Genomic DNA, 26748 nt, shown 5'->3' with positions numbered 1-26748 from the left:
GCTCTCACCTGTGGGGTGCAGGTGCTGACCCCGACGTTGGGCTGGGTGCCAGCCTCCCTTACAGGGTATCCCAGGTGCGCTGAGCCGCTCAAAGCCAGCCTGGGGCAGGGGAGGGTGGCAATGCTCAGTCCTGGCAGGATGGGTCCCCATTAAACCAACGGGAACTAATTGTATGAGTGCAGATTAGCTGAGTGCTCACAGAGACAGCAATAAAATCCCGATATATCATCCCAGCCGGGTCCCCTTCCCAGCTAATCCTGGCACTGTGCTGCCAGTGCTGGCAGTCTGCCTGCCCACCCGCCGGCCAGCCCTACCCCTGATCACCCACGGCACTGAGCCCACCGCCCCTCCAGCAGCTGCCAGGACAGCCCTCATTCCCCTTGGCCAGGTACAGTGGCACGGAAGAGCCGGTGTCATGTGGCATGGGGACACAGGTGTGCCAGGATGGGCACATTTGCTGGAAGAGCTGCTGGGATGAGTCAGGTGTAGGCTGGAAAGCCTCACCCAATCTGGGGAACAAGCAGTGGTATCCCATGGGTGCTCTGCTTCTCTTTTGGGACTTGGTGCATGCTGAGCGGGACTGGGGCAGGTGCTCTTACCCAGTGCGGGCTTTCCTGGCAGGACGGTGCCTGGGTGCCTTGCAAGCTGGGAGCACCCATCCTGTGGGCATTGCTCCAGCAGGCATGGAGGCAGGTCAACCCCAAAGGACAGAGGCAGAAAGGAGCATCCCCCCATTCCCTGGCTCATCACACTCATGTCCCACCCAGGTTTGGGTCAATCACCCCAGGGAGCACTTAAGTGCATGCCCTGGGTTCTGCAGGCAGCATGCCTTCCTCCCAGGGCCCGCACAGTAGGGACGGGGCTGTGCACCTGCAGGTGGGTCGGGTGCTGCCGGGTGCTGCCCGTCCCTGCCCCCTCCAAAGGATGTGCCGCTTTCTGCATCTTCAGCTCCCATTGCCATAGCAACAGGCTCAGCGCTTGGGTACCCGCGATGCTGGCTCCCGCATCCCGCATCCCGCAGCCATCCTGCCCGCAGCCCTCACCGCCGGCGTGGCACAGCCAGGCCCGCACGGCACAGTGTGCTGTTTGGGGAGCTTTAGCGCTGGGCAACGGGTGCCTGCAGCATCGTGCCAGCTTCCGATCACAAGGTCCCGCTCAGGCCCATCCGAGAGGGCTGGGGGACCCCAGGCAGCTCTGTCATCTTCTGAGCCATCAAAAAATAATGTCAGCTGAAACTTCCTCCCGGTAACACGGTGGGAAAGGGAAAAAAAAAATCACTTTATGTGACCAGGTTTTTTTTTCTGGGAAGCTTCCAAGAAGGATCTGGTTTTGAAGGGGTCCCAACAGGGATGCAAGGGGCAAAGCATCCTTCCTAAAGGGCTGGAGAAGCTGGCGTGCGCCAAGGCTGGTGTCCTGACCGCTGCCGGTGGCAGGAGGGCTGGCACCTCCAAGCTGCAGTGCCACCTGCCTGGTGCCAGTCAGGGCTGGTTGGGGATGGGAAGCTGAGACTGGTGTAACCCACTGCACATGTGACAACGTGTGACAGTGCTCCGCCTGGGGAGGCCCCGTCTGCTGAAATGTTACTGTGGGCAAAACTGGGCTGAGAAACAGGAAAGGATCCGTTCACCTCCGCTTGCCTCCCCAGTGGGTGCTCCAGGCACTGTGCTAACCCTGACTGTTAATTAATTATTAATAATCCACAAACAGAGGCCAGAGGGGCCAGCTTGTGGCTGTGCTGGCAGCCTGAGCCCAGGCAGAGAGGCTGGATGCCACGGGGATGGGTGCACATCGGTGGGGCTGGGCACACGGCGGCTTGCGGCAGCTGCAGAGCACGAGCAGCCGCTGTGCTCAGGTTCCACATTAATTAGCACAGCTTGGGAGGGTCTGCTGTGGCTCCAGGGGGCCCAGCAGTGCCGGGGCACTCACTGCCTCTCCCTGCCCTGCCAGCACCGGGCCCTGCGATGCCGTTTGGCTGCGTGACGCTGGGAGACAAGAAAGATTATAACCAGCCATCTGAGGTGACCGACAGATATGACCTGGGCCAGGTCATCAAAACGTGAGTTGGTCCCTCCACGGCCCCAACGGATGCCCTGGGGAACCCCAGCCACCTGTGTGGGGCTCTTGGGGTGCTGAGGAGTGGCACAACACTGCTTGTGGGGGCCCTGGGAGTGCTTGTCCCCAGCTGGGCTGGGATTGCAGGGTATATTTTGGGATGGCTTTACCCTAATTAGTCCCTCTTGCTCGTGGGTGCATGGGGGATGTACACAGCTAACTCCAAGGAGGGCAGTGAGCTTTCCCTCTGCTGCTGGCTGCAGCTGGGCAGCTCCCCGTATCCCTCCCTCCTCCCCTCAAGATTTGCAGGGATTGCAGCAATTCCACACGATCCTGGCTCCCTCGAGCATTTTGTGAATCAGGAGGGCTCGGCTACAGCAAAGGAAAGGCAGATGTCACTTGGGGGGCAGTGAAGCACTGCTGCTTCCCCCAACTTTTATTGCCATGCTGAAGAACCTGTTAGGATGCGCTCCAAAAAATTAAGCCCTCACGCCCCTTGAGAGCGGCTTGACTGCAAAATAGGCACCAGAATTTTTTCCATCAACTTCCAAAACACCTGCTTGGACAGAGGTCGTACCTGGCAGGGTCACACTGGGTGGCAGTGGGGACCTTGGTGCTCTCAGATCTTTGCTCCATCCTCTGGGCAGTTTGTCCCAAAGCCCACAGGTCGCTGTTTCCTTCCACCCAGGGCAGTGGCCGTGAGGATTTCAGCGCAGCTGGGGGGATTGGAAAGCCAACGGCTTTGCTGGAGCAGCGCCAAGTGCCCCCCAGGGGCTTCCCTGCAGCTCCAGCCTGGCCGATGGGCTCAAGCATCATTAATAATAGAACAGAAATACGGCAGCTACCGGCACATCTTCCTTTCTTTCTCCCCGACTGCTGTGCTGATGCTAATGTTGGGTTTGCTGCTGTTCCACCTTAGCATGAGTGGCTTCGCAGTGGGTCTTACCCCTCCTGTCCTGAGGATGGGGCTTTTTAAACAGCAAATTCTCCCCCTTCCCTATCAATTTGCTTCTTCCATATCAGTTGCTTCTCACTGCTGTTTTTTTTTCTTCCCCTCCAAAGTGGTTTTGAGCCACAGCTTTCTTCTAGTTCTGTGGCACCTTCCCTGACTGCTGGGATCTAGGGGAATGCTGGTGGGCCCAGGGACCACCCAAACACCCCAATCTAAGTGGTCCCCAGGAACGGGGTGATGTCTGGGGGTACCCTTGCAGGGAGGAGTTCTGTGAAATCTTCCGGGCCAAGGAGAAGTCGACGGGCAAGTTGTACACCTGCAAGAAGTTTCTGAAACGGGATGGGCGGAAAGTGCGGAAGGCAGCCAAAAACGAGATCATCATCCTCAAGATGTGAGTGCTGGGGCTGGAGCGGACCTTGTGCTACTGGGCAGTGTGGGAACTCGCAGACATGCCCCTGTCTCTCTTCAGGGTGAAGCACCCCAACATCCTACAGCTGGTGGATGTCTACATCACCCGCAAGGAATATTTCATCTTCCTGGAGCTGTAAGTTTGGGAGATTTGGAAGAGGGAGGGGGTGGCCCCACCAGGGGTGGGTCTCCTCAGAGATGCTGTCTGCAGGGCCACTGGCCGAGAGGTCTTCGACTGGATCCTGGACCAGGGCTACTACTCGGAGAAGGACACCAGCAATGTCATCCGGCAGGTGCTGGAGGCTGTTGCCTACCTGCACTCACTCAAGATCGTTCACAGAAACCTCAAGGTGGGTGGCAGGGGGGTGGGAGCATCCATGGGTGCTGCCATGCCCTCCTGTCCTGGCACTCACAGTCCCTGTGCCAGCAGCTGGAGAACCTGGTGTACTATAATCGCCTGAAGAACTCCAAGATCGTCATCAGTGACTTCCACCTGGCCAAGCTGGAGAACGGGCTCATTAAGGAGCCCTGTGGCACCCCCGAGTACCTGGGTGGGTGAGAGCCAGCTGGTGGGCACACAGGGGTGGTCTCAGCAGGTCCCTGCTGCTCCTTACCATCCACTCCTTATTATCTGCTGCTGCACCTCCCATTCCCCATCACCCTGTGGGCTGATCCTGGGTGCTTCCAGTGGGTGCCTCCTACTCCCCCAAGAGGGGCCAAGAGGCCGGGTGGCTGGGGACCCCAGGGAATGGTTGCTCTTCTGTCTCTCGCAGCTCCGGAGGTGGTGGGGCGGCAGCGGTACGGGCGGCCGGTGGACTGCTGGGCCATTGGTGTCATCATGTACATCCTGTGAGTGTGGGGTGAGGGACAGGGTAGCCACACGAGCTTGGGGCTGGGGCTGGACTGAGCTCCCCACCACATTCCCCAGCCTCTCGGGAAACCCCCCTTTCTACGAGGAGGCAGACGAGGATGATTACGAGAACCACGATAAGAACCTCTTCCGCAAAATCCTGGCTGGGGACTACGAGTTCGACCCGCCGTACTGGGATGACATCTCGCAAGCGGGTGAGCCCCACACTGGGGGGTATGTGGGGTCCCGTGTTGTCCCCTACCAGCACTGACTTCTCCCCCTGTGCCCCCAGCTAAGGAGCTGGTGACACGCCTGATGGAGGTGGAGCAGGACCAGAGGATCACAGCGGAGGAGGCCATCTCCCATGAGTGGTGAGCAGCAGCAGGGTCAGATGGGGAGTCAGGGGGGCTGTTGGGGGCTGCTCACCCTTCACTGCCTCTCCAGGATCTCTGGGAATGCTGCCTCTGACAAGAACATCAAGGATGGCGTCTGTGCCCAGATCGAGAAGAACTTCGCCCGGGCCAAGTGGAAGGTGGGTGTGGCTGTGCCGTGCCTCCGTATCCCCTCTCAGCCGAGCCCGGTCCCCCACCATAGGGCGGGCTATGAGCCTAGTGAAGCTGTCAGTCCCTGCCCCTCCGCCAGTCCCACACCCCCCGTCTCTTCCCCGCAGAAAGCCGTGCGAGTGACCACGCTCATGAAACGCCTGCGGGCGCCCGAGCAGACGGACACGGCGGCAGCCCCGGCCCCGGCAGCGACCCCGGCCCCGGCAGCGACCCCGGCCCCGGCAGCGACCCCAGCAGCAACTCCAGCCCCAGCAACGACTACGGCCCCGGCAACGACCACGGCCCCGGCGGCGACTCCGGCCGCGGCGGCGACTCCCGCCGCTGCGGCCACGGAGCCCGCGGCCACGGAGCCCGCCACCGACACCGCCACGGCCCCGGAGCCCGCAGCCCCCGCCGCCACCGCCCCGGGGCCCGCAGCCCCCCGCACACCGCCCCCCGCCGCGCAGCCCCCGGCCGCCGGCACACCGCCCGCCACCACGTGTAACGAGGTCGGGGCCGCCGCCGAGCCCCCCAGCGAGCAGAGCGGCTGAGCGGCCCCCGCGCCCCCTGTACATAGCCCCGGCATGGCCCCCCACCCCCGCCTGCGCCCCCTTTTCTACGTGCCCCGCCGGAGAGCCGGCCGCGGGGCAGAGCCCTGCATGGCGCCCGTTCCCCCACGTCCTCCCAGCTCTCTCAGTCTGTCCCCCGCCGCCGTCCCCTCCCCCGGGGATGCCCAGAGACGCGGGGCAGCCCCCCTCGGCCGCATACCCCGCAGCGCTGGGGGGGGCGCCGCGGGGCCCCGCCGGAACACGCGTGTATGTCCGGGACCGCAGGCGGGGCCGCGCGGGACGGAGCGGGGGCCGTCCCGGAGACCCCCCTCCGTCCCGGGACCCCGGGGGGTGGGACACGGGGACCCCCGCCCGGGAGCAGCCACACGGCCCCCCACGCGTTGTGCCTGGAGGACCCCCAGTGCCCCCCCCCGCGCTCCCTCCCCGGTCCCCCCTTCCCCCCTCGCAGCTGCATGCCTGCAGGGCCGGCTCTGCCCGCGGCTGCCGCCGCCGCCCCGCGCCCCGCCGCTGTATCTCTGGCAAATAAAGACCCCGCTGAGGACAAACTGAGACAGCACCAGCGCCGCCTGCCCAGTCTCTCTGTGGGGCCGGGGGTCTGCCACGCGTGCCGGCAGCACGGGGCTGAGCGAGACGCGGCGGGCTGGAAGCGGCACCGCTGCAAGGGCAGCGGGACCCCGGGAGCGGTAGCCGCCGGGCAGGATCCCGGGAAGGATCCCGGGCGCCATCGCTGGGCTCTGAGGGGCACGGCACGGCCGGGAGAAGGCCCGGGGGCGAGCCCCGCCCAGTCACCCAGGCCACGCCCCTTTAGGCACCGCCTCAGAGACCACGCCCACTCGGCCCCGCCCCGTCCAATGCCCCGACGCGGGATCTCCTGAGGTCACTTCCGGGGCGGGCCGGAAGCGGCGCTCTGGCGGTCGCGTTTAAACCGCGCAGGGCCGTGCGGCTGTTGTGGCTCCGGGGCCGCGACCCTCCGGAACCACCCTTTAGCCTCCGTCCCGGCTCCCTGGCCCCGCCATGCCCATCCGCGCCCACTGCACCATCTGCTCCGACTTCTTCGACAACGAGCGGGACGTGGCGGCCGTGCCGTGCGGGCACACCTTCCACCAGGCCTGGTGAGCGCCGGGGCGGGCGGGGATCGGGCGTGGCCGTGGCGTGTCAGCCACGGGCATCTTCTGTGGCCCCGCGCGAAGGCTCTGAAGAGTTCGCGGAGGTGCCGCAGCAGTCCGGGCTGTGCTGGTTACACATGTGAAAGGGCTGTCCCGGGAGGTGGCGGAGTCGCCGTCTCGAGGCCTTTAAGGAAGGACTGGGTGATCGGTCATGGGTTGGACTCGGTGATCTCAGACCTTTTCCGACCTAATTGATTCTGTGATTCTGTCACTATGCTGCCTGCAGGCTCCCTTCTCCGGAAGAGCCAGTGTCACAGAGTGTTTGGAGGGAGTGCTGTTGGATTATGGTGAAGCCATCCTTGCAATTCCATGCTTTTCTAGGACTGTGTTGCAAGTGTCTGTGTTGAAAGGAAATGGTTCTCCTGAGGAAATAAACTTTGTGTGGGGAGAGGGTGGGCATTTGCTTTCCTGGCTAATGAGCTTGGAGAGGACCACGGGTGTGATTATGACTTCTCACTCAGCAGCACTGCTCGGGCCTGCTCACTTCCAGCAGCCAGTGGAGCAGGGAGAGCTTCCAGAGGTAACCTGCCAGCTCCAAATCATTACCCTGCACTCAAAATAAACCTTTCCAGTGTGACGTGATGGCTTGGTTGCAAAATGCATTAGTGGCTCTCCTGGGGAGCCCGGCAGGTTTGCATTCATCATCCCAGAGCAGAGCCCAGCCCGGTGCCCCTGGCTCCACAGATCTGTGTTCAGTGGCACCCCTTGGAGCTGACTGGGCTGGGATCTCGGCTGTCGCATCCTGATAGAGCAGCTCCTGCGCGGATCCATTCGCTCCTGCGAAGCTGCGGCTGTTCAAAGCCTGTCTCCCAGAGAGATCTGAGCTCTGCAGAAGCTCTGCCCTGTTAAAGATAAGCTCACGTGCTAAATTCAGCCAGGAATTGTCTTGGAGATGCTGGTGGAGCATGCGTGTGGTACATGGAGCTCCTGCCGGCCGCACCGCTGGACTGAAGGTTTGCGGTTCTGCTTTAGTGTGTGACGAGGAGTCACATCCTGCTGTCTCCTGGGGAGCTGGGGGATGGCCCCTGGAAGCAATGCTCCAGGACTTTATGGATTAACTATATGTTTTCCTTTTCTTTCTCAGCCTCTTCCAGTGGTTTGACACTGCACCAAGCCGGACATGCCCGCAGTGCAGAAACCAGGTAAAGCCATCCCCCGTGCACACCTGTGGCACGGTGCCCTGCAGTGGCACCAAGGAGCTGTAGCCTGGGATGATGCCAGAAGGATCATGGTAAAGAGCAGAGGGACGTTTTGTCATTTGGGACTCCCCAGAGGCTGAGAGGATGAGCTATCCTCCACAGCCCTTCTGGTTGCAGTGAGCTGAGGGTGGCCTGCCACTCTCTGCACTGCAGCTCCTTTCCAAAGGGACTCTGGGTTTTCACAGCTTTTGCTTAGGCTGGGTAAGTATTGGCATGATGACAGCAGGGGCTGCAAGGGCTTAATGAGGACACCTGACTGATGTTTCTGGCATGCCCAGCCCACTGCTGTTAGGTGAACCGCCCATTCTGCTGCACGTGGGCCTTACAACCCCTCCTGGCTTAGCAGTACTTGACCCTCCCTTGAGAAAAGCGATGGCTGGAGAGAGAAGGAAGGGTGTGCTCTGCTTCTGAGATAGGAAGCTGAGGCTTGGGTTTCCATTGGCTTAAATGGGACCTGAACATCTTTGAAGTCCCTTGTGTTACCAGCCTTCATGCCGCCAGTAGGTCTTGGCACATAGTGGTTGCAGGAGATGTTTCCTCGCTCTCAGATGTAAATTTTTAGCCAGCTGCTGCTTGGGCTTATTCTGTGTTCGTGCTTCTTTCCTCCTCTCAAGGTCCTGGCCCTTGTTCCTTCCCTGACTTGTTGATTCCCTCTGTTCTTCTCTGCCTCTTACATCTCTGGGTTACCATGGAGTTATCGCGAAATAACATCTTATGTGGCAGTAACCATGCAATTAGCTGGTGTCATGACTGTATATAATACTTAAAACACAAAGCTGTAACTGCATGGGGGAGGTGTGGAGAGCTATCAAATTCAATTACAGCACCTTCTGCCTGCAGAAAGCAGCACGTACTTCTGTCTTAGGATTTGGCATCATGTTAGCTCAGCATCAGCTGCTTGGGGCTGAGCTGCCAGAGAACAGACTGCGCTCGATTCAGAAATGTCTGAATCTTTCTGCTGTGGCTCAGGAGCTTGGCTGGAGTCACGCTCCCAGAAACTGAGTGGGGGGGTCTGCTGCTGTGCTGTTGAACCAAAGCAGAGCATCACCACTAATGGTGTCAAACACGTGATCTGATTTGCCTTTCATGGCCTTGTCACAAGACAGTACCTTCTCCCCCTCCATCTGTCTTCCATATCCGTTGTTTCCATATTTGTGCCCGTCAAACTCTTCTGTCTCCTGTGTTTAGGTCAGCAAAAGACACATCATCAATAAGCTGTTTTTTGATGTTACCCTGGAGGAGCAAGCAGTACCGGATGCTGAGACCTTGCAGGTAATTTGACAGGCGGGTTCTTTCCTCATGTGATGCTTCAGCCTCCTGGAAGGGTGGCCTGGCCTGCTGATCCTCTGCCAGCAGGTGCTTTCCCAAGCTGGAACTTGCTGTGCTCGTGTTTCTGACCTGAAGCATATCAGTCTTTGTGGTGATTTAGCATTCCCCCTGACCAAATCCCATGTGGTGACGCAAGGAGCCTTCTCTGCTTCCTGCTCCTCCTTCTGCTTCTCACTTTACCTGGAAACCTCCTGAAACACCATCACATTGGACTGCTGTTCCTCCCTTGGGAATAAGGGAACATTCCCATTCTTTGGGAACAGAGCTGTTCCCAAAGGCAGGAGAAGGGAAATCCCAGATGCAGCGAATTGCTGATTGTGAACCCCTCTGGAAAGAAGGGACCATTGGAGGAAGTGCCTCCTCCTCCTCCCTTCTGTGCAGGGAGGTTGTTTGTGCAGATTGAAGGATATGGGGCAGGGTGATGATAAAGTCATTATTCCCCAAGGGAGGTTAGGAAAGGGACTGCCTGAAGCCACACCAGGAGCAGTGAACAACATGGAGGCTGGATCCTGGCTGGAGCTGGGATGCTGGGTGGTGTGGTCCAAGCGCCACCTTTAGGTGCAGAGAATTGGGTTAAATAGGGAAATAAAGAATAGGGATAAACACAGAGTGGCTGTTCCATGTTCTCCTTTGTGTAGTGAATGAAACAGGGCTCCTTCTGTCTTGGAATTATCTGTTCGAAAAAAAGGGTGGCCGGTTGACCTTGGTATAACGGGATGCTTGTACCCTCTTGTGTTTAAAAGCAGCATGTGCAGCAATTACCATAATTAGCAGTTGCCATGACAATTCTATATGTACTTCGTATGTCTTTAAAATAAAGCCAGCCAGACTAGAATGTCAGTAGCACTCTCTTTCTCCAAGACCTCCAGTAACAAAACTGAAGGCCAAAGTGTGCTGAGGAATGGAGGAGCATCTCTGGGCACTGGGAGCCGCGTGCCCTCACAGTAGATAAACATTTCCTTTTGTACATATTGAGATCCATTCTCAGGAGTGCAATGAGATGAGTGACTTGGAAATGGGTTGTGTGGAGAGAGTTGCCCTGGAAAATCTTCCTGTTCTTTCTCACCCCCACCCCAGGATCCAAAATGGGTTTCCCCAGCCTTCTGCTCCAGGCAGGCTGTGCAGAACTGCTCCCTTGCTTAAGGGCAGGAGTGTGGAGCTGCTCCTGCATAACAAGCTTAATGGTAACTCCTCCTGCTCCTTAAACCTTGTGTGTGTCTGTCAGAGCAACATCTAGCCTCAGTGTACAGCCTGCTTAATGAGGGCTCTGAGGTCACCAGCAGAAAGAACCAAGTACTTTTCTGAGTAAACCAGCTTCATTAGCTTGTGTGGGTATTCACTGCTGTGTGCACTGTACAGGTTGCTGCTGCATTTGCCACCAGTTTCATGTGTGCTGCCTCATTCTTGGAGGACAGTTTTGTGCCATAATAACACAGATGCCTTGCTCACAGTGGGTGAGGGACTAATGTCCACCTAGATGTGAGGACACACACATCATCTGTGTGTGATGGCATGTGTGACTCTGGTCAGGCAGCAGTTCAAAGCAAACACATAGTATGCCAAGCCTGGGCTCTTCAGAGTATATGAGAGAAGAATTTCTGGCATCCTCAGCCAGAAGCAACTTCACCTGAAAAATAAAAAAAAATTTCCAAGGTTTGTGATGAACCACTGCCTGGCCCTCCAAGAGCCTGGACATAGAGTGGTGTTCATCTCTGTAATCAACTGGAGCTATGCAGGCCACAGCTGTCTTGGAATGAGCATTTGGCCTCCTGCCACAAAAAGGATGTGCTGGAAAGCAAAGTGTGTAGCTGTGGTCTGCTTGTCATCTTGGGGAGACAAGCTTGGGATTCTCTTCTGAGAACCGGTCTTTGGCACCCAGTGAAGTGGTCAGAAGAGCTCCCTCATGATCTGAAACCCCTTCCTGTTGTTGCAGAATTAGCCAAATTATCTCTTGAACAGTAATTGTCTTTGTTAATGTTCCTCACTCTTGCTGTTACTCTGAAATGTTTACAGTCAAAGGAGTGCTGGGGCTGCTTTGCTTTCCACCCCCAGGCTAAAACTTCATAGAAACACCAGAGGGAACCTGGATCCCTGAAGCAGCTGCAGACCATTTAATGTCCAAGTGTTTCTTTCATTACTGAACCTGAGTTTAGCCTATATTGAATTTAAAGATGGTCCTTGTGAGCAGAACAGTCTCCATGTGGCTGTTCCCAGAGCAGGAAAAGGGTGAGTTTTGGGGTGTAACACCTCAATGAGTCTGTCAAGAGCTGCTTGTGATCTGAGGAATGCAGAGTTCTTCCAAATGAGATTTCAGTGTGGTGAAGAGGAGGTGGGGGGAGGATTCCTGCCTATAAACCTGCTGGGGAAGGTAGAAGCCTTGGAGGACAGCTGTCTGTGGATATATTTGTTTGATCTTGGGAAAATGTGGTCTTGTAACTCAGCCTGGCAGAGAGAGGAGATCTCTGAGGAGAGAAAATTGGGAGCAGCTTTTAGGAGCTGTGGTGTGGAGGATGAGGGATTTCAGATTAAGTTGATGAATGAAGTAATGTTACATAGCTGCCTGAAGTAGCCCAGGGTTTCTTTGCTATCATGATAATTAGTGCATCTTGTGAGCTCACTAATAGTTCCTGAATAGGACTCTGAGGAAACTACTTCAGAATAGTTCCTGCAGCAGAGTTAATTCCACATTAGCCCTCCAGCAGTTGTGCCCCTTGGGGCAAATCCCAGTCAGCTCTGCTAGGCTTTGCATTTAGTCCCTTCCACTTACCAAGCTTTGCATCCCACGTTCCCTTTCCTGCCTTTATTGTCACTAGCAGAGCCTAGCGCCGGTCCCGTCGGAGCTGTGGTCACTGCTGGTGCTATTCTCAGCTCAGATTTGCATGTAGCATTCTGGGTTTAACAGATTTGTGTGCCTGTCTTGGCATTTTATTGTGGTTTTATTCCACTGCAGTTCCTGCCTGACTTGTTATGTGCTTTCCTCTGCAGTTCTCTAACACAGCTTTTTAAGTCATCTTCTGTTGACTCTTTCCTGCATATATTTATCTCTCTGGTTTTTATTTTAAATATACATATAGATATAAATAGCCTCCCTTTTTAACCTCTCTACATTTCCTTTGGCTATTCGCCAGTGTTAAGTTATATCACTTCATTTTCTCTAATTTAAACTACAGGGCATTTGCTGCCTCTTTCTGATCCTTGATGAAGGTGTTAGAAATACTTGGTTTTCTTCAGACCCTTGGGGTACCCAGGAGATGTTGTGCACTCTCAAATTGGTGTGTTATGGATTGGTTTTTCAGTGATCTGTTTCCAGCCATTCGATTGAACTCTTAGCTTCTATCAGCATCCCTAACTGCAGTGACTTCAGTGTATGTCAGCATATTTGAGTGTGTGCTTGGTTACCTTTTCAGGTGCTTGGATGTGTCCTCCTGTCTCCTACCTGCATCTGATTAAAGTTCACTTCAGTTTAAAGAACTCTCAGTAATCCAGTTAGTCTGGCAACATTCCTCCCTTATTGCCTTGTTTAGGTAAAACATTGTAAAAATTGTTCTTGCCTGACTTCCTGTGTTTCCCTGAGAGCCTTCCAAAATTATTCAGCTAAAACAGGATGACTGACAGTGTGAGAAACACAAGGTTGACAAGGCTAAGATGAAGCTGTGATCCTCTCTTCTCCCCCTGAAGAATGCCAGTTGGAGGTGCTCTTTCTGTTCCCTGTGATAGTCCGGGCTTGTAACTCCGTGCTTGTTGTTTCCATGTTGCCTCCTTAGTTCCTGTCTGGTCCAAAAGTCCTGCTGAGAAACCTCTTAGGTCTTTTTAAGATCTGGTGAAAGCATCTCCACAGGGCGTTTCCTAATGGGGTTCTCTGTGTTGTGTTTCAGAATGAACTGGACAAGGTGAAGGCCCAGCTCTCCTTGAAAGGTGAGTTCCTGCTGCCTGCAGGGGATCAGCAGCTCCTGGGCTCTACCTGTGCCCAGGTCTGAGGAACCCCTGTGCAGAGGCCACCCCTCTCTGGAGCCGAGGGAAAACTGTTTCACTAGAGCAATTTCTTCAGAGCTTTTTCTGAGGCGAGAACACCTGTGGTGATGCAAAGCTTCTATGGCAGAGCCTGAGTCCACAGCCTGGCCCAGCTCTGCTGTAACTCAGGAGTTCACTGTGAGTTTAGACAAATAAATGCAATTTTTTTTGCCCTCTTCATAATCACAAGCTCACAGAATTGCAGCAAAGCTCTATCCAGAGCAGGCTTGAAAGCAAAACCCTTGTTTTGCTAGCTGGGAAACTCACAGCTGCATATGGCAAAGGCTCGTTCCCTCCAACAGATGAGAGGGTGAAAGTGGTGTCCAAAAGCAGCAGTGGGAAGGCTTTGGATTTGTTTGGCTGTTGCAGTGCCACATGTGTCGCGCGAAGAGCAGACGGAGTTCAGTGCGCGCGCTTCCATCTTCCCAGCTTTAATTTTAGAGGATGTTTGAGGGAGGCAGGAAAAGCAAAAGCCCTGGAGACTTGTCGATGGGTTTTAAGCATCGTCTGTAGGCAGCCTGTCATCAGAACATGAGTCATGAGCAGCAAAAGGAAAATGTCAGTCTAAGTGACAGAAATCCTAAAACATGCTAGCAGAAGGGGAAAAAAAAATGTTTAAAGAATGCTGGGGGCTCACCCATGCCCCAAGAGTTGTCTTTCCTCTGCGTTCCCTGCATGCACGAGACAGACATGAATAGCCAGTAGATTGAGGATTCGGTCCTTAGCCTGGGAGCAGAATTGGATGGTCTGCACGTCTCTATTCTGAGGCCTGTTCTCCTGCCAGCTTGGTTGAGTTTAGTGACTTGGTAGAGAGCCAGATCTTCTGGGGAAGGTGGCTGGGATTCTTGCTAGGATATTATCCAAGAAAAACTGCTTGAAGGCCTGCTAATCTTCTCAGCTTCTGGTGAGTAGAGGTTGGATTTGACATTCCCTGTCCCATTCTCTTTTTGTGTTGGAAATGCGAAGCTCCTTCCTACCTCCTGCCTCCTTTGCTGTGGGTACTCTGCTCTCTGCTGGTTCTTGTGTATAAGTTCTCCGTGTGAAGCTGTGCTCTGCTCGGTGCGCTGCAGAGCTGTGGAGCTGCCAGGCTCTGATCAGCCTGCAAATGGCTTGAGAGGTGCCGAGCTCTGAGCAGACCCAGCAGGCTCTGTGGGAGGCACTCTCAATGAGCTGAAAACTCATTCCTGCAGCACGGAGGAGATTGATTCCTGCCATCTGCCTCTGGGCAGCTGGGAATGGAGGAGGGGGAAGCCCTAACTCTTTTGGTGGGTGTGGAGTTCCTGCAAGTGCAAGGGAACGTCTCCAGGCACTGCTTCTGGTGGGAAAGGGTTATTCAGATCAATGGAGAAGCCACCCGCGTGCTTCTGCTGGAACACATTCCTCTCTTGTTCTCGGTCCCACATGGCTCTTTTACTCCCTGATTAAACAGTGAAGCTTCACTGCAGGTTATGCTGCCACAGGATGTGGAGGCAGAATTTGAAACTGGATGGCTTGCAAGGAGAAGCTTTTTGGAAAGGCACGCTTTGGCTCTCTACCATTGCCAGGCTGGAACCACAGGCAATTTTAGCAAAGACTGAAGATGCTGAGCTGGAGATTTTACCCTGCTCTCAGCAGGGTTAGGTGGAAGGGTTCCTGCTATCTCTCATTATGCAACTGCTTTGAGCTTCTCAGCAATGCTGGCTATTCCCTATGTAGGTCTGGCAGCTTCTGATGGTGGTTGTTGCTTTCTGAGCTGTCCTTCCCTTGTCTCCAGAAAACAAATTGAAATCTGGTGGTGTTTTCCACCACCTTCTCTCTGGTGGTCAGAGGCATGTGCTTTGCTCCTGGATTGCCAGAGGGAGGGACAGCAAGATGCAAAGGTTTTGTGACCTGCAAAAAGTGGGTACTTGGGGAATCTACTTAAACTGTCATGTATCCTGTAGTGTCCCCAGTGTCACTGCCTCCTGCCCTTTGATGTAGATGTTGTGGTTGGCTAGGGCATGCACAGCAGCTTGGTGGACCCCTGCATACAGCTGCCCAATGGCCCCCAGAGGCGTTCCTAACACATAAGATTCCATGTGGAGAGGATGGATACAAAGCTCTGTTTTCCAGCTCTATGACAGCTTTTGGTGTAACTCGAGAGGAATTATTTCCTTGTGCAAGCCTGGCTTTGTGAAAACACAAGAGTTAAGATACATCATCTTAATGCTATCAGGGCTGGCACTAGAAAGCTATTAAAGGCAATTTTTTATCTTTCGTAAAGAAATCTTGAAGCCTGCTGGCACTGAGAGAAGCAATTGCTCGGTACAGACCCTGGTGCAGACGGCACTTAGAGAAATGGCTCTCTCCAGGAATGGCCAAATCTCTCTCCAGGAATGGCCTGGAGCTGAGCTGAGCCTGCAAAGCAGTCTATGGGCTCCTGCTGCTGTGCTGCAGCTGGAGTCTGGGTTATCAGGCCATGACCTTTTTCTTTCTTCTTTTCCAGAGAAAGAAAAGCGGGAATGCCAGGCTGTTGTGGACAGCCTGAGGGACACTCTGGATGTGCGCAATGCCACGATAGAGTCGCTCCAGAAGATGCTGGGAGAGACAGAGATGCTGTGCTCCTCTCTCAAGGTACCCTTCCTGTCCCCAGCAGGACTAACCATCATGCAGTCAGTGTTAGTTCTGTTGAAGATCTCTGCAGATCCTGCTAATAAAGAGATGGTGCTGGCGGGATTTTGGGTCTGGTGGCTGGGTTTTCATTTTGGTTTGATTAATTGAAGCAAGTGCTGTTGCTGGACTTGAGGTCATGTTTATGCTCTGCCTGAGGTGATTCAGAGGCATAAAAAGCCTACAGGCCTGTGGTTTGTGTACAGGTGCTCAAGGCAGAGGTATCCCTGGTGAGGGAGAAATGCCAGCCCAGCCTGAGGAATGTGGCTGAGCCTCGCTAATGAAGTGGCAGTGCTGGTCATAAAGGTGGTAGCAGGAATTAAGTGTGGGAACTAGCCCCAGCACCCCGTTGCTGAAACACTGGTTCCCTGAGGTAGAATGTTCTTCTGAAATGGGTTTAGACCAAGAGGGATTCAAGGAAAATTAGTTTCTTACTTTGATTGGGAGAGAAATCAAACTGAAAAATATGGAGGGGGAGTTGCAGGCTTCAGCTGAGTGGGATCTGATCCAGCTAACTCTCCTGTCTCTGTTCTGTTGCCAGGGCTTTGCCTCAGTTAGGTTAGTAATGTTGTGAAGTCCAGGGATCAAATATTCCCATTGTGCTTCAGTGTGCAGTGACTCAGTGTGTAGTCATGTACTATGTGTAAACAGCAAGAGGAAGAGGGCTAGAGCAGGAGCAGCTTTGTTGGGATGTCTTGGAGTGGCTTTGCCTTGGGGATGGGCTGGGCAGTCTGTGCTGTGTGAAGGTGATATGCCTGTCTCAAGAAGGTGAGGTGCAAGCAGGTGGGGTTGTGAGCTGCAGGCTGAAAAGTGGAGTAGGTGTCTACTGCACTTCCCAAGCTGTCTGACCCAGTATCCTGAACTGCATTGTGTTTCTTGACCTGCAAAGCCAAGTGGCCCAGAAGGAGCTTGTATACACATCATGGTGCTGTCTTGTGATATGCCACTTGCAGCTGGGCTCTTTTGGGAGGAAGCATCTGGGAGATCTACCTGACACTAGGTCAGAAAGAGTAAGGAATTAATGCCAGGCAGGTCTTGCTGTGAGCCAGCACAACTGTTTTTGCCCAAACGGGATCATATCCAATCTGTTTGCATGTAAAGGCAGCCTGGATCTTGGCCATGCTATAGATGCTGGTGTGACCCTGAATGGTACTTCACTACACCCCAGTGGCAGGGTACTTCTGATGCCCCCTACTCCAGCAGAAATAATTGTGACAGTGGAAGCTGGTACTTCTTGATGCTCAACTCAGCATCTCAGTGTTTGGGTTTCCTGCCTTGACACCTATGGAGGAAGTTCTTATCTTTCCTGTTGCAAAACCCTCTCTGTATGCTTGAGTTCCTTTAATGAAAGCTGGGCAGGGCAAAAGGATTAGGGACCTGGAGGTATCTTTTCTGTGGCACGTGGGGTTTCCCAGCTGAATGCCGAGCACTGTCTTAAACTGCATCGTTAAAGGTTAAAGCAATAAACTTCTGCAGTGAAAATACAGGCTAACTTACTGTGATGCAGGTTAAGGCTGCAAGCTGGTCCTATCTTCTGCTGGCACTGTCAGTTTGCTGCAGTTTCAGGCTGGTTGATGCTGGGGACTCTGCTCTGACCAGGGGCAAACACTGCTGTGGGAATCTGAAGTGTTGAGAGTTCTGGTTAGGGAAAAGCCAAAGACAGGCTTCAGTTAAACAAGAGTGACATATGAGCCTACAACACTGTCCCTCCTCAACTTCCCAGTGGTTTCACAGCTGTTTGGTTTCTGTGGCAGGAAGTGGATAAAATCCTTGAACTTGTGTGGGAAGAAGCTTTACAAGGCAATGATCTTTTGCCAGGCCTTTCCCCAGAATCAGCACTGTGCTGAAACCAGAGCCTTTCAAAGCTGCTGTGCAAGGCACCCAGGCACACACAAACCTAGACAGCACATATGCATCAGAATGGTGCTAATTCAACTATCCCCATCCTCTGCCACACTGCAGATGTGTGCTTTCCCAGCTCAGCTGAGGCTCTGTGTTACTGCTGGAGAGGCAATAGGCTTGCAGCAGGTGAGAGAAGTGCCCGGGTGGGTTTGTCTGAGGTTTCCCAGAAGAGACCCACTCATTCCTATCTATGCTCTAAGCAGCCAATGGCAAGGAGAGTTGGGAGGCTGAAGCAATCAGCTGTGCATGGAAGGGAAGGCAATAGCAAGGTTTATTTGCTGTGGACTCCTTTGCTCTGGAAAAACAAATTGTCACCAGTGCATCCAGGGCACTGTGCAGCCCCTCCAGTGCTCCCAGCAGAGATGGGCTATGACATGGCTTCAGCTCCAGACTCACCCTGTGATTAGTACTGAGACCCTGCTGTGCTCATGGGGAGCAGAGCTGGGGGTACGGTGGGAGGGAGCTCAACTCTCCATAATCCTGGGCTGCTGAGGTGGTGATAGCATTTAAAGCCAATGTATGCTCCCAGCTGCCTGCAGTGCGTATAAGCTGGGATGTTTCTCCAACAATCCCTGGAGCCTTACTAACGGGCTGTGTGTGCTTGTTTCCCTGCAGAAGCAGATGAAATTCCTGGAGCAGCAGCAGGAGGACAACAGAAGTTCAAAGGAGGAGGCCTGTCGACTGCGAAAGAAGCTGAGAACCATGGAGCGGTGAGATCTGGGGTGCTCCCTGGGCCTTGCAAGCTGGGCTGCACCTCTGCCCTTTTTGGGGAGGGCAGGAGGGTCTCCTGCTGCAACACCCACCTCTGTGTGCTGGATCACCTTCCTGTAAGGTTCAAAACGGCTGCTTTAGCTGCCCTTGTGTGCCTCTTGCCCCTGCTATGTTTGCAGACAGCTGCTCTCATTAAAGAGCAGTAAGGCAGGGTACCGGCCTCATCTCTAGTGCACTGAGCATGGCTATGTGCCATTTCTGTTATCAGAGGATGCTGGGGTAAAATGCCAGCCCAGGAACACAGTCAGCCACAGGGCTTTAGGGACCAAGAGCTGGGCATCAGTTCCATGTGCAGCATGTGTGTACAGCTGCCTCTTCTCTAGTCCAAGTAGTGCTGCTTTTCCCCAGTGAAAAGCCCTTCTTGAGGTGAGGCAGCTGTATCTCTTCTCCCATGACACTCAGAGTGCCTGAAGGAAAAGCTCAGGCTGCACCAGCCCCTTGAGGGGGAAGCAGGGCCTCTGTCTCTTTCCCAGGTCTGTTTGTGATTCATGAGCTGAGGGTATGTTTTTGTTTGTGGGGTTTTTTTGTGCAGGATCGAGCTGTTGCTTCAGAGCCAGCGCCCAGAAGTGGAGGAGATGATCAGAGAGATGGGAGTTGGACAGGCAGCAGTGGAGCAGCTTGCAATCTACTGTGTCTCCCTCAAAAAGTAGGTGCTGCAGGCTTGGCAGAGCTGGCTGGTGCTGTCCTGGGGTGCCCAGGGAGAACCCTCTGCTGAGCATCAACAGGCACAAGGGCTCTGCGGGGCTCTCATTGCCTCTTAGGGCTTCCACTGGGTTTTGACTGACAGATCCTGGGGACCTAGTTTGGAGCCTGTCACACTGAACTGTTCCTCTTGTCACTGTAGTGACATGTGTGTCACCATGGGAACTGTCTCCAGAGTTGTCAGTGCACCTATGAAGTGATGATGATTATTCCCTCTGCTTTCCTCTCATGCCCAAGGGAAAGCAAGTGGATGCAGAGCTCTGGGTTGCGCCCTTTACAGCACTGCACTGTGCAGCTGTGGCCTCTGGCAAAGCAAGCCTGCACTGCTGCCCTCCCCTACCTGGATATCCATCTGGTCCTGCTGGGGAAAAAACACAGCTTTTTTTGTGTCTGTTTTGATGGCAGCTGAATAACTGCAGCTTTGGTACAAAGCTGTAATGAGGCAAGTGTCCCTGTGGTGTAATTGGGAGTGAATGTGCATGGCCAGTAGTGTGAAGTCTCTGAAAAGTCACTTAAAGCAAAGTCCCCTGTTTGCTGCCAGCATGGAGACTGTGCTCTGTTTTCTATCTTTTTCACTGGCAACTGAAATGTCTCTGGGTCTGGTTCCCATTTTGCTGCTGGAATCAGGCATGGTACCTCATGCAGGCTTTTTGTCCCCCATGGTGTAGTGGAATGTATGACACAGTGTTGGTATACTCACTCATTATTGTGTCTCCTGGGTTTTCTCTGGTGGCTCTGCAGGTCCAGAGCTGCAATTTAAGGGTCTTGGCTTGTCTCTGAGAAGCTCTGGCTCAGCTGTCTTACAAACTGTGTGACTCTTTGTGTCTCTTCACAGGGAATATGAGAACTTGAAGGAGGCTCGGAAGATCTCTGGTGAGATGACAGAGAAGCTGAAGAAGGAGCTGTTTTCTGTCAATAGTAAGGTAAAGGGAGAGTGTGAGATGCCAGGGTGACATCTGGTCTGTAGATCCCTGTCCGTAAGCAAGGCCCAGGCCTGTGCAGTGACCCCCTCCCATGCTGTTAGGTACAGGTATGTGGAAGGGTCAGGCTGGGGTTTCTGGGTCAGGATGTGATGTGGGGAGCAAGCAGCTCGTGGGCTGTTGTCAGGAGGACAGTCTCTGGGGACAGTGCTGGGGCAGCATGTGCCAGCCAGAGTCTGGCAGGGAGCCTGTGCTGGAAAGCAGTAGCTCACAGGTGCTCCACTGCTCCCACTGGGTTCTGGAAGTGGCAATTCCTTCATCCGGCTCCACTGCTGAGCACTCAGCTGCCAGCTCCTCCTGCTGCAGAACTGAGCACCACAGGAAGTGGGAAGAGGTTTGGAGCCAGTGTCAGTTGAGCAGGGCTTAGTCCTGGTTTGGCAAATCCAGTCACACCCAGCCTTGTGCCTTCAGCCAACTGAACTGGGCCAGGGCTCCCACATTATGCTGTGCCCAGGCAGGAGAGCTTCCCAAAGCACAGTGAGGACACACAGGTGGCCCTGCACAGAGTCTGCCAGGGCTGGTCCTGAGCTGGTGTGGAGTTTGGGGATGTTGATGTGCTTCTGCTGCTGTACTCCCCTGTTCCAGGCCTGGCTGGGTTCTGTTAGCTCAGGTCAGACTGGACTGTCTTTGTTCTGGTAGCACATCCCTGTGAAAAGCATGTGTGTAGCCTCATATCCCAAGACGCAGGTGTTCCCTGGGGCATCCCCATGTCTAAGCCAACAAAGTGAGAAGCTGTGGGTGGATTTGGCATACTTCTGTTACTCAGCCATAGCTGTTGTCCCCTCACATGGAGAAGGAGGTTTTCAGATTGCTGTGCTGTGCTCCCCAGAGGAGTTAACCCCTACACAAGGTTCTGATGCTGGAGTTGGACTGATGTTGGAGTTGCTCCTGGCTGAGTCAGACCCAAGCTGTGATGGCCAGTGTGGGTCAGGAGGGTGCGAGTCAGTGCACAAGGGGCTCCAGGCTTGGCTGACAGAGAGCTGACTGTACCCACAGTCCATGAGCTGGCCCAGGCTCCCGGACCCACTGAAGTGTGTGAAGTGGTAGCAGTCCACTTCCTGACCCCTGCTGCTGGCATGCTTCCCTGTTGAATCAGGCTTGTCCATGTGCCAGCACTGCTGATGCACAGCCATCCTCCAGCCTGTGGTTTGTGATTCCTGTGCTCTGGTGTGTCCAAAGACCTGCAGGAATTCAGAATGCAGCCACCAAGTGTTAGAGCAGGGAAAAACTGTTGCCATCAGGCATGAATGCTGAGTAAATGCTGGGCAAGCAGCCCTGGACATCCCTCTGCAGGCAGCTTGTGGAATTGGGTAAGGATTGGATTGCACTGGTACAGGAGAGATTGGTCAGACTGACACAGGAAAATTGAGCCCTTAAACAGGGGAAGTAGAATGTGGTGCAGAGCACACTGCTCTCACAGGGCTCTGCAGTCCCCCTTACCCAGCTAAGTGTAACCCACACTCTGTTGTGTTCTGCAGCTGCAGAAGACGACTTCAGAGTTGGAGAAGACAAAGGAGGAGTTAAAAAACACACAGAAAGATATGAAGAATGCAGACAAGGAGATCTTGGTGAGACTAGCATTTCTCATGGCCAGCTGCCAGTTACTGCAGACTGGTCTGCAGCTGCAAAGCCAGGAGTTCTGCTGGCTTTTGCTCAGTGACTAAATTTCCCAGCCTACCTCTGAGTTCCACCTGATGCTGATTTATGGAAAAAGGACAAAGTATCTACTGCTAATTTTTTCCCTGTTACACTGTCTGCTTTCCCTTTTCTCTCTAGAGTTTGAAGAAGAAGATAGACATCCTGCAGGATACTCTGAAGGTCCCATCTGTAACCAGGGAAACACTCAGTCGGCTAGTCTTTGAAAGGTTAGTGAGCTGCATCCTTAGACACAATGCAGGCATGGAGATGACAGGTTCAAAGCCAGAGCTGACTGTTTAACTATCTGAGAAAGCAGAGATGTACTAGTCTGGCAGGTGTTGCAGATGGCAGTTTTGTTCTTTATATCCTTTTTCTTGTGGTTGATGAGATGATTTTGGTTTACATGGAAAAAGTCTTGGAGGGTTTGGGTCAAGAGGGGTGGAGGAATGGCTTGAGTTTTGACAAAGTCTTTGTCACTGTGTCCTGCCTGGGAAACATCCCTAAAGCTGCTCTTCTCATTGCTTTAGAGTTGGCCTTGTGATGAGTGTGCACTGGTGTGTGGGGACCAAAGATCTTAGCTAGACAGAGGAATCTAGCCTGAAAAATGACATCTGCTTTTATCCAGCCTTTCTTGAGGAGCTTATGCCATTACCCCAGCAGAGCAAGCTGGGTTGTGTCCACAGAGCAGCAGTGTGTCAGTGTGATTTCCTAGGCTCTGGGTCCTGCTGTTACAGCGCTCAGCATTTGAGGGGGAGCAGTAATTTGGGACGTTGAATTTAAACTCTGGGGTTCAGATTGTCCTTCCTTTGATGTGTGAGCAGAATGGGGCTCTGCTCCTGGTGCCACTGCTGTCTGAGCACTCAGTGTTGTGGGGTGCAGCTCTGCCTTCCCCTGGGTGGCAGGCAGTGGCTCAGTGATTGATGTTTTTCCTGGCCTTGCAGTCCTACTCCTGTGGATCTGCAGCATCCAAAGCTCCACCGCCCAGCCCACAGCGATGAGATCAATCTAGATGCTACTTACGATGTGGACACCCCTGAGCACCAGCCCTGCACAGCTCCCTTCGGCCCTACAAAAAGGCAGAAGCTGGATAAAAAGTCGTGAGTTTTCCCTTCTCTTTCTGCTTCTAAAGGAGATCAAAGTCTCCCTGCTTTGGAAGTTGCTGTGTGAGATCAGATAGCTCTCCAGCTGCCTGATGGCGTGCTGCAAGCTTTGTCGTCATTTGCTTGGCCTTGTCTGTCCTTGCCAGCTCCACTTGAACAATAAATCTCTGCTGATTTGCTCCTTGGGCTCCTTACAGGCCTCCTGTGGTAAATCTGGCGAAGAAAGTTCTGAAGGAAACCGTGGAGGTAAAAGGACTAATCTCGATTATTCTGTGTCGCCTCTTTGATTCTGATGTTAATAAGCTTGGGATAAAGAATCTATTTTCTCCCTTGTGGCCATAGACCAGCCTTCTATAAAACCAGTCTGTGCTTCAAAGTGTTTTCCTTGATGGTCTAGTAGAAACACGGTTGCTACCTCAGGCCTCCTGCAGGAGAAGGGAGGGTGGGGACCCACCTGCTTCTTGCTGATGATTCTGCCCCAGATGTGCTTCACAACCACCACCTGGAGCTGACCACAAGGGCTGTGGGGTCAGCTGAGGTGGCTGCTTGCCCAGACTTGCTGGGGGCAGTCTCCTGCCTCCTGGGTACTGTTCCACATAAGCCTCAGTGGGAGTTTGGAAGGTGCTGGTTTTCAACCTGACATGTGGTATGGCAGTAACCATTACCTTAAATAGCTGTCTCTGTTATTAGTGCTGCCTGTATGTGGATTCCATTCAGCAAACTGTGCTGGTTAAAGGGCTTTTCTTGTTATTTTGTGGGACAGAACGGGGCAGATGATCTGGAGGATGATGCTCTTAAAGGACTCTTGCCAGCATTCATCAGGAACTCTGTTCTCTCCAAGAAGCCATCTTTGAGTGGTTTGCTGGGTTCCCACAAGAACATGGGCTCTGTGAGTATGCCTGTCCAGTTGGTGAGTGTGCCCAAGGCTGGCACTGCCACCTCTGTCCTGAACTGACCCTGAAAGAGGAAGCAAATGAGGCTTTTACCTTGTCACATACAGTGTGTGGAAAATAAATCTCAGAGCACAACCTGGCTACGTCCCAGTCCTGCAGAGCTCCAGGGATGACAGATGCTCATTCCCTTCCTGGCAGCAGACTAAGTGGCTCTCAATGTCCTATTCCTCCACCTCCTTGGAGCTTGGGGTGTTTTTGTATTCCTCAATCCCAGTGACAAAATCCTAAGCCTGGCTCAGCTTGTCTGAAAAAGTGCCCAGTATTCCCAAACTTTGTTAATACCCACGGGTTTGTCTTTTTCTGAAAGTGAGGGGTTAGCACAAGAAGTGACTGTTTCCAAGTGCCTTTAACCCCTCTCCAGAAGCTGTGGTCTGCAAGACTCCCCCTTCCCCATAACCAACATGAGGAGAGGTAGCCAAGGCTCTGTGTGCTGCTCCAGACTAATTTGTTTCTCTCTCCTAGGTGAGGACGGGCTACGATGGCATGGGAGGCAGGACAAAATTCATAGAGCCAGTATCCTTTCCTGTGGCTTATGTGGCACTACTGATGCTGTGGACATCTCATTTCTGTTCCTTCTCTTTGGTCTCAACAAAAAAATTGTCTTGGGATCCTCAAGGAATGATCTGATTTCTCTCTGAACAAATCTGAGCTCGGCAAAGGCATCAAGGACCTGAACTTTCTGACAGCACTTGTGGCTGGCTCAGAGGAGCACATCAGCTAGAAATCAGTACAATTTGCAGGGACTGCCTGTGCCCTTGAGATCTTAGAGCAGCAGTGTGGCACAGCCTCTTCTGGCTGTGTGCCTGCCAGCCTGTGCAGCCAGAGCCCTCATTCCTGCAGGATGCTACTGCTCCACTGTGGTGAGGAGTGCCTGGGCTGAGCTCACCCCCAGCTGTGGAGCTGCTCCTGCCTTGGGATTGCTCTGCCATGAGAAACTGCAGGCTCTGGCTGCTTTGTCTTCAACTGCACAGTGTCGTGGCTCAGGAGGTCTTGCAACTCAAATAGGGTGTTAAAATGCTGGTTTGTGTGCAAGGGGATAGCACAGAATTGTGGAATCATTCATGTTGGAGAAGAGCTCTTAAGATCAGAGTCCAACCATTAACCTGGCATTAGCAAGCCCACCACTAACCCATGTCCCTAACCAACAATTCAGGGACTTCCACCACTTGCCTGGGCAGCCTGTTGCAGTGCTTGACCACCTGTTTAGAGAAGAGATGTTTCCAAATATCCAGGCAAAACCCCCTGTTTGGGAAATGTTCCCTGACGCATGGGACAGGCATGTGTCCGAGCTCTGCTTCTGTGAGAAGGTAGCAAAACCCATCCTGTCCTGCAGGGAGTTTTTCCTTGGATGCAGATACATGGCTGGGTCCCAGGTCTGTGGTTCAGGCTGGACTGCAGCAGGTGTTGGATAGCTTGTGTTCCCAGGGCACTGATCTGTGCTTGCCTTGACAGTTTTACTTCCAGACAAACCTGGCGGAAATCCGTCCATTATCAGTTAGGAGCAAGAAGAAGGTCTCCAGACCAGCATCTGCAGCTTCTTCTGCATTTTCCTCCAGCAGCAGCCAGGCCAGAATGGACACTTTCCTGCTGTGAGAGCCCCTGACTTCCTGGGAGAGACTTGGAAGAAGCTGCAGGGCAGAACACACTTGTCCAGAGCCTGGCACGAGGCAATGTGCAGCCACCACTGCCTGGGGTACTGTTTGCAAAGCACTGATGTTGCCCTGTGGTGGAGAATCCTGCCCTTGCAGCAGGATTGGCCTCTGGAGGCCAAGCCTCTAGCTAATAGCTGGACAGTTACCCTCCTCATATTACCATTCCTTCCTCCTTTTTTCATGCAGAATTAACAGGCTTTTGCCTTCTGGCCACCTCAGAGCTCTGCAGTTGCTGCTGCTTTGGGCTCTCTGGCACGTGGTGGCACTGCACTTCTTGGATGCAGCCACAAGCAGGAGGTGCAGGAAGGGTGTCTGGGATGTCAGTCTGGAGAGCAGGAGGGAGAAGGGACCTGGACCAGCTCCATGCCAGGTGTAAATAGGTCCAAGAAATTTTACTGGAGGAAGAAATGTGTTGAGCAACCTGTGTGGCTGTCAAGTGTCTGTATATTCATCATCAAATTAAACACCTTCCCTCACCCACAGGCCTGTTGGGGCTGGGGAGATCCACAGGTGGACTTAAGAGCTGTGTTGCCCTGCCCTGTCCAGAGTGGTCTTGCAGGCTGAACCTACTGACTTGGAAGGAAAGTATTGGGGTGACCCCCTGTGCTCCACTTGGAAGCAGAGATAAGTGTGCTGGCCTCTGTGCTTGGCATGTGTTGGTGTGAAACTTGTTTATTAATTTCTATTTTTAAATAAGAGTGTAGAGTATTTTTATTATTTTGTAGCTCTTCTGCCTTATTATTAGAGGGTTTGGAATGGCCTGGAGATGTGCTGAAGAATGGCTCCCTTCAGGGGAGGGGGAGACTGGAGGGGCTGAACCTGTCTGGGTTCTTCAGCTTGCAGCCTTGGAACAGGAGCTCCACACCCGAAGCAGGGCTGTCAGAGCTGCAAGGAACAGATGTGGTGAGGCACCTAATAAAGCACTCTACTGTACAAATCTGACATTTCCTATTTCCAGCTGCTTCTGGCTGAATCTGTAGTACCTGGACTGGCTAAAAACATGTTTTTAGGAAATAAAATACATTACTGTGCAGACTTGTTAATTTAACTGGCTTCTGAGCATATTCCAGCCTATTGCACCTCAGGGTGGAGGTCTGAGCTTGGGTGCTGAATGTAGGGTGATGGATATGCTCAACCCTTCAGGTTCCTGTGGGGTGCCACCTCTTGGGAGACAGGCCCCTTGTGCAGGGAAGGACAGTGGTCGGGTGAAGCCATGCAGACAGTGATCCCCATCCCCAGGGAAGTGAACAAGGCAAAGCCTTGCAGAGCATGAGCTGTTGTCTCACCTGCATCACCTGAGGCTGACTGCAGAATTAAGTGGAATGGGGGGAGAGTTTGGAGGAG

At 53.5% G+C, this 26748-nt stretch overlaps 2 protein-coding genes across 2 annotated transcripts; both read left to right on the top strand.

Annotated features, from left to right (window-relative positions):
- CAMKV (CaM kinase like vesicle associated) lies at positions 1–5929 on the top strand. The gene is made up of 10 exons (XM_088061898.1): positions 1–2056; positions 3264–3395; positions 3474–3548; positions 3624–3762; positions 3843–3963; positions 4186–4261; positions 4341–4477; positions 4555–4633; positions 4707–4794; positions 4933–5929. The coding sequence occupies exons 1-10, from the start codon at positions 1962–1964 to the stop codon at positions 5353–5355; spliced, it is 1365 nt and encodes a 454-aa protein (XP_087918024.1). The 5' UTR covers positions 1–1961; the 3' UTR covers positions 5356–5929.
- Positions 5930–6254: 325 nt separating this feature from the next.
- On the top strand, positions 6255–26437 carry TRAIP (TRAF interacting protein). The gene is made up of 15 exons (XM_005522197.3): positions 6255–6485; positions 7624–7681; positions 8927–9010; positions 12943–12982; positions 15543–15670; positions 18224–18318; positions 18912–19025; positions 19917–20004; positions 21540–21629; positions 21838–21926; positions 22641–22796; positions 22997–23045; positions 23563–23688; positions 24215–24265; positions 25217–26437. Exons 1-15 carry the CDS (start codon positions 6388–6390, stop codon positions 25343–25345), a joined length of 1395 nt encoding a protein of 464 aa, XP_005522254.2. The 5' UTR covers positions 6255–6387; the 3' UTR covers positions 25346–26437.
- The last annotated feature ends 311 nt before the right edge of the window (positions 26438–26748 follow it).

Source organism: Pseudopodoces humilis, chromosome 13, assembly GCF_049639895.1.
Source record: "Pseudopodoces humilis isolate 2021_Gansu_Grassland_sample_001 chromosome 13, ASM4963989v1, whole genome shotgun sequence".
Lineage (NCBI taxonomy): Eukaryota > Metazoa > Chordata > Aves > Passeriformes > Paridae > Pseudopodoces > Pseudopodoces humilis.
The sequence above is the reverse complement of the archived record's forward strand: the minus strand, read 5'-3'. Positions and strand labels throughout refer to the sequence as shown.

Coding starts and splice junctions, on each gene's coding strand:
- CAMKV (XM_088061898.1), top strand. CDS start 1,962: ATGCCGTTTGGCTGCGTGACGCTGGGAGACAAGAAAGATTATAACCAG. Junction 3,763..3,842: donor TCGTTCACAGAAACCTCAAG/GTGGGTGGCAGG, acceptor CTGTGCCAGCAG/CTGGAGAACCTGGTGTACTA. Junction 4,262..4,340: donor GGTGTCATCATGTACATCCT/GTGAGTGTGGGG, acceptor CACATTCCCCAG/CCTCTCGGGAAACCCCCCTT.
- TRAIP (XM_005522197.3), top strand. CDS start 6,388: ATGCCCATCCGCGCCCACTGCACCATCTGCTCCGACTTCTTCGACAAC. Junction 7,682..8,926: donor GCCCGCAGTGCAGAAACCAG/GTAAAGCCATCC, acceptor TCCTGTGTTTAG/GTCAGCAAAAGACACATCAT. Junction 19,026..19,916: donor TACTGTGTCTCCCTCAAAAA/GTAGGTGCTGCA, acceptor GTCTCTTCACAG/GGAATATGAGAACTTGAAGG.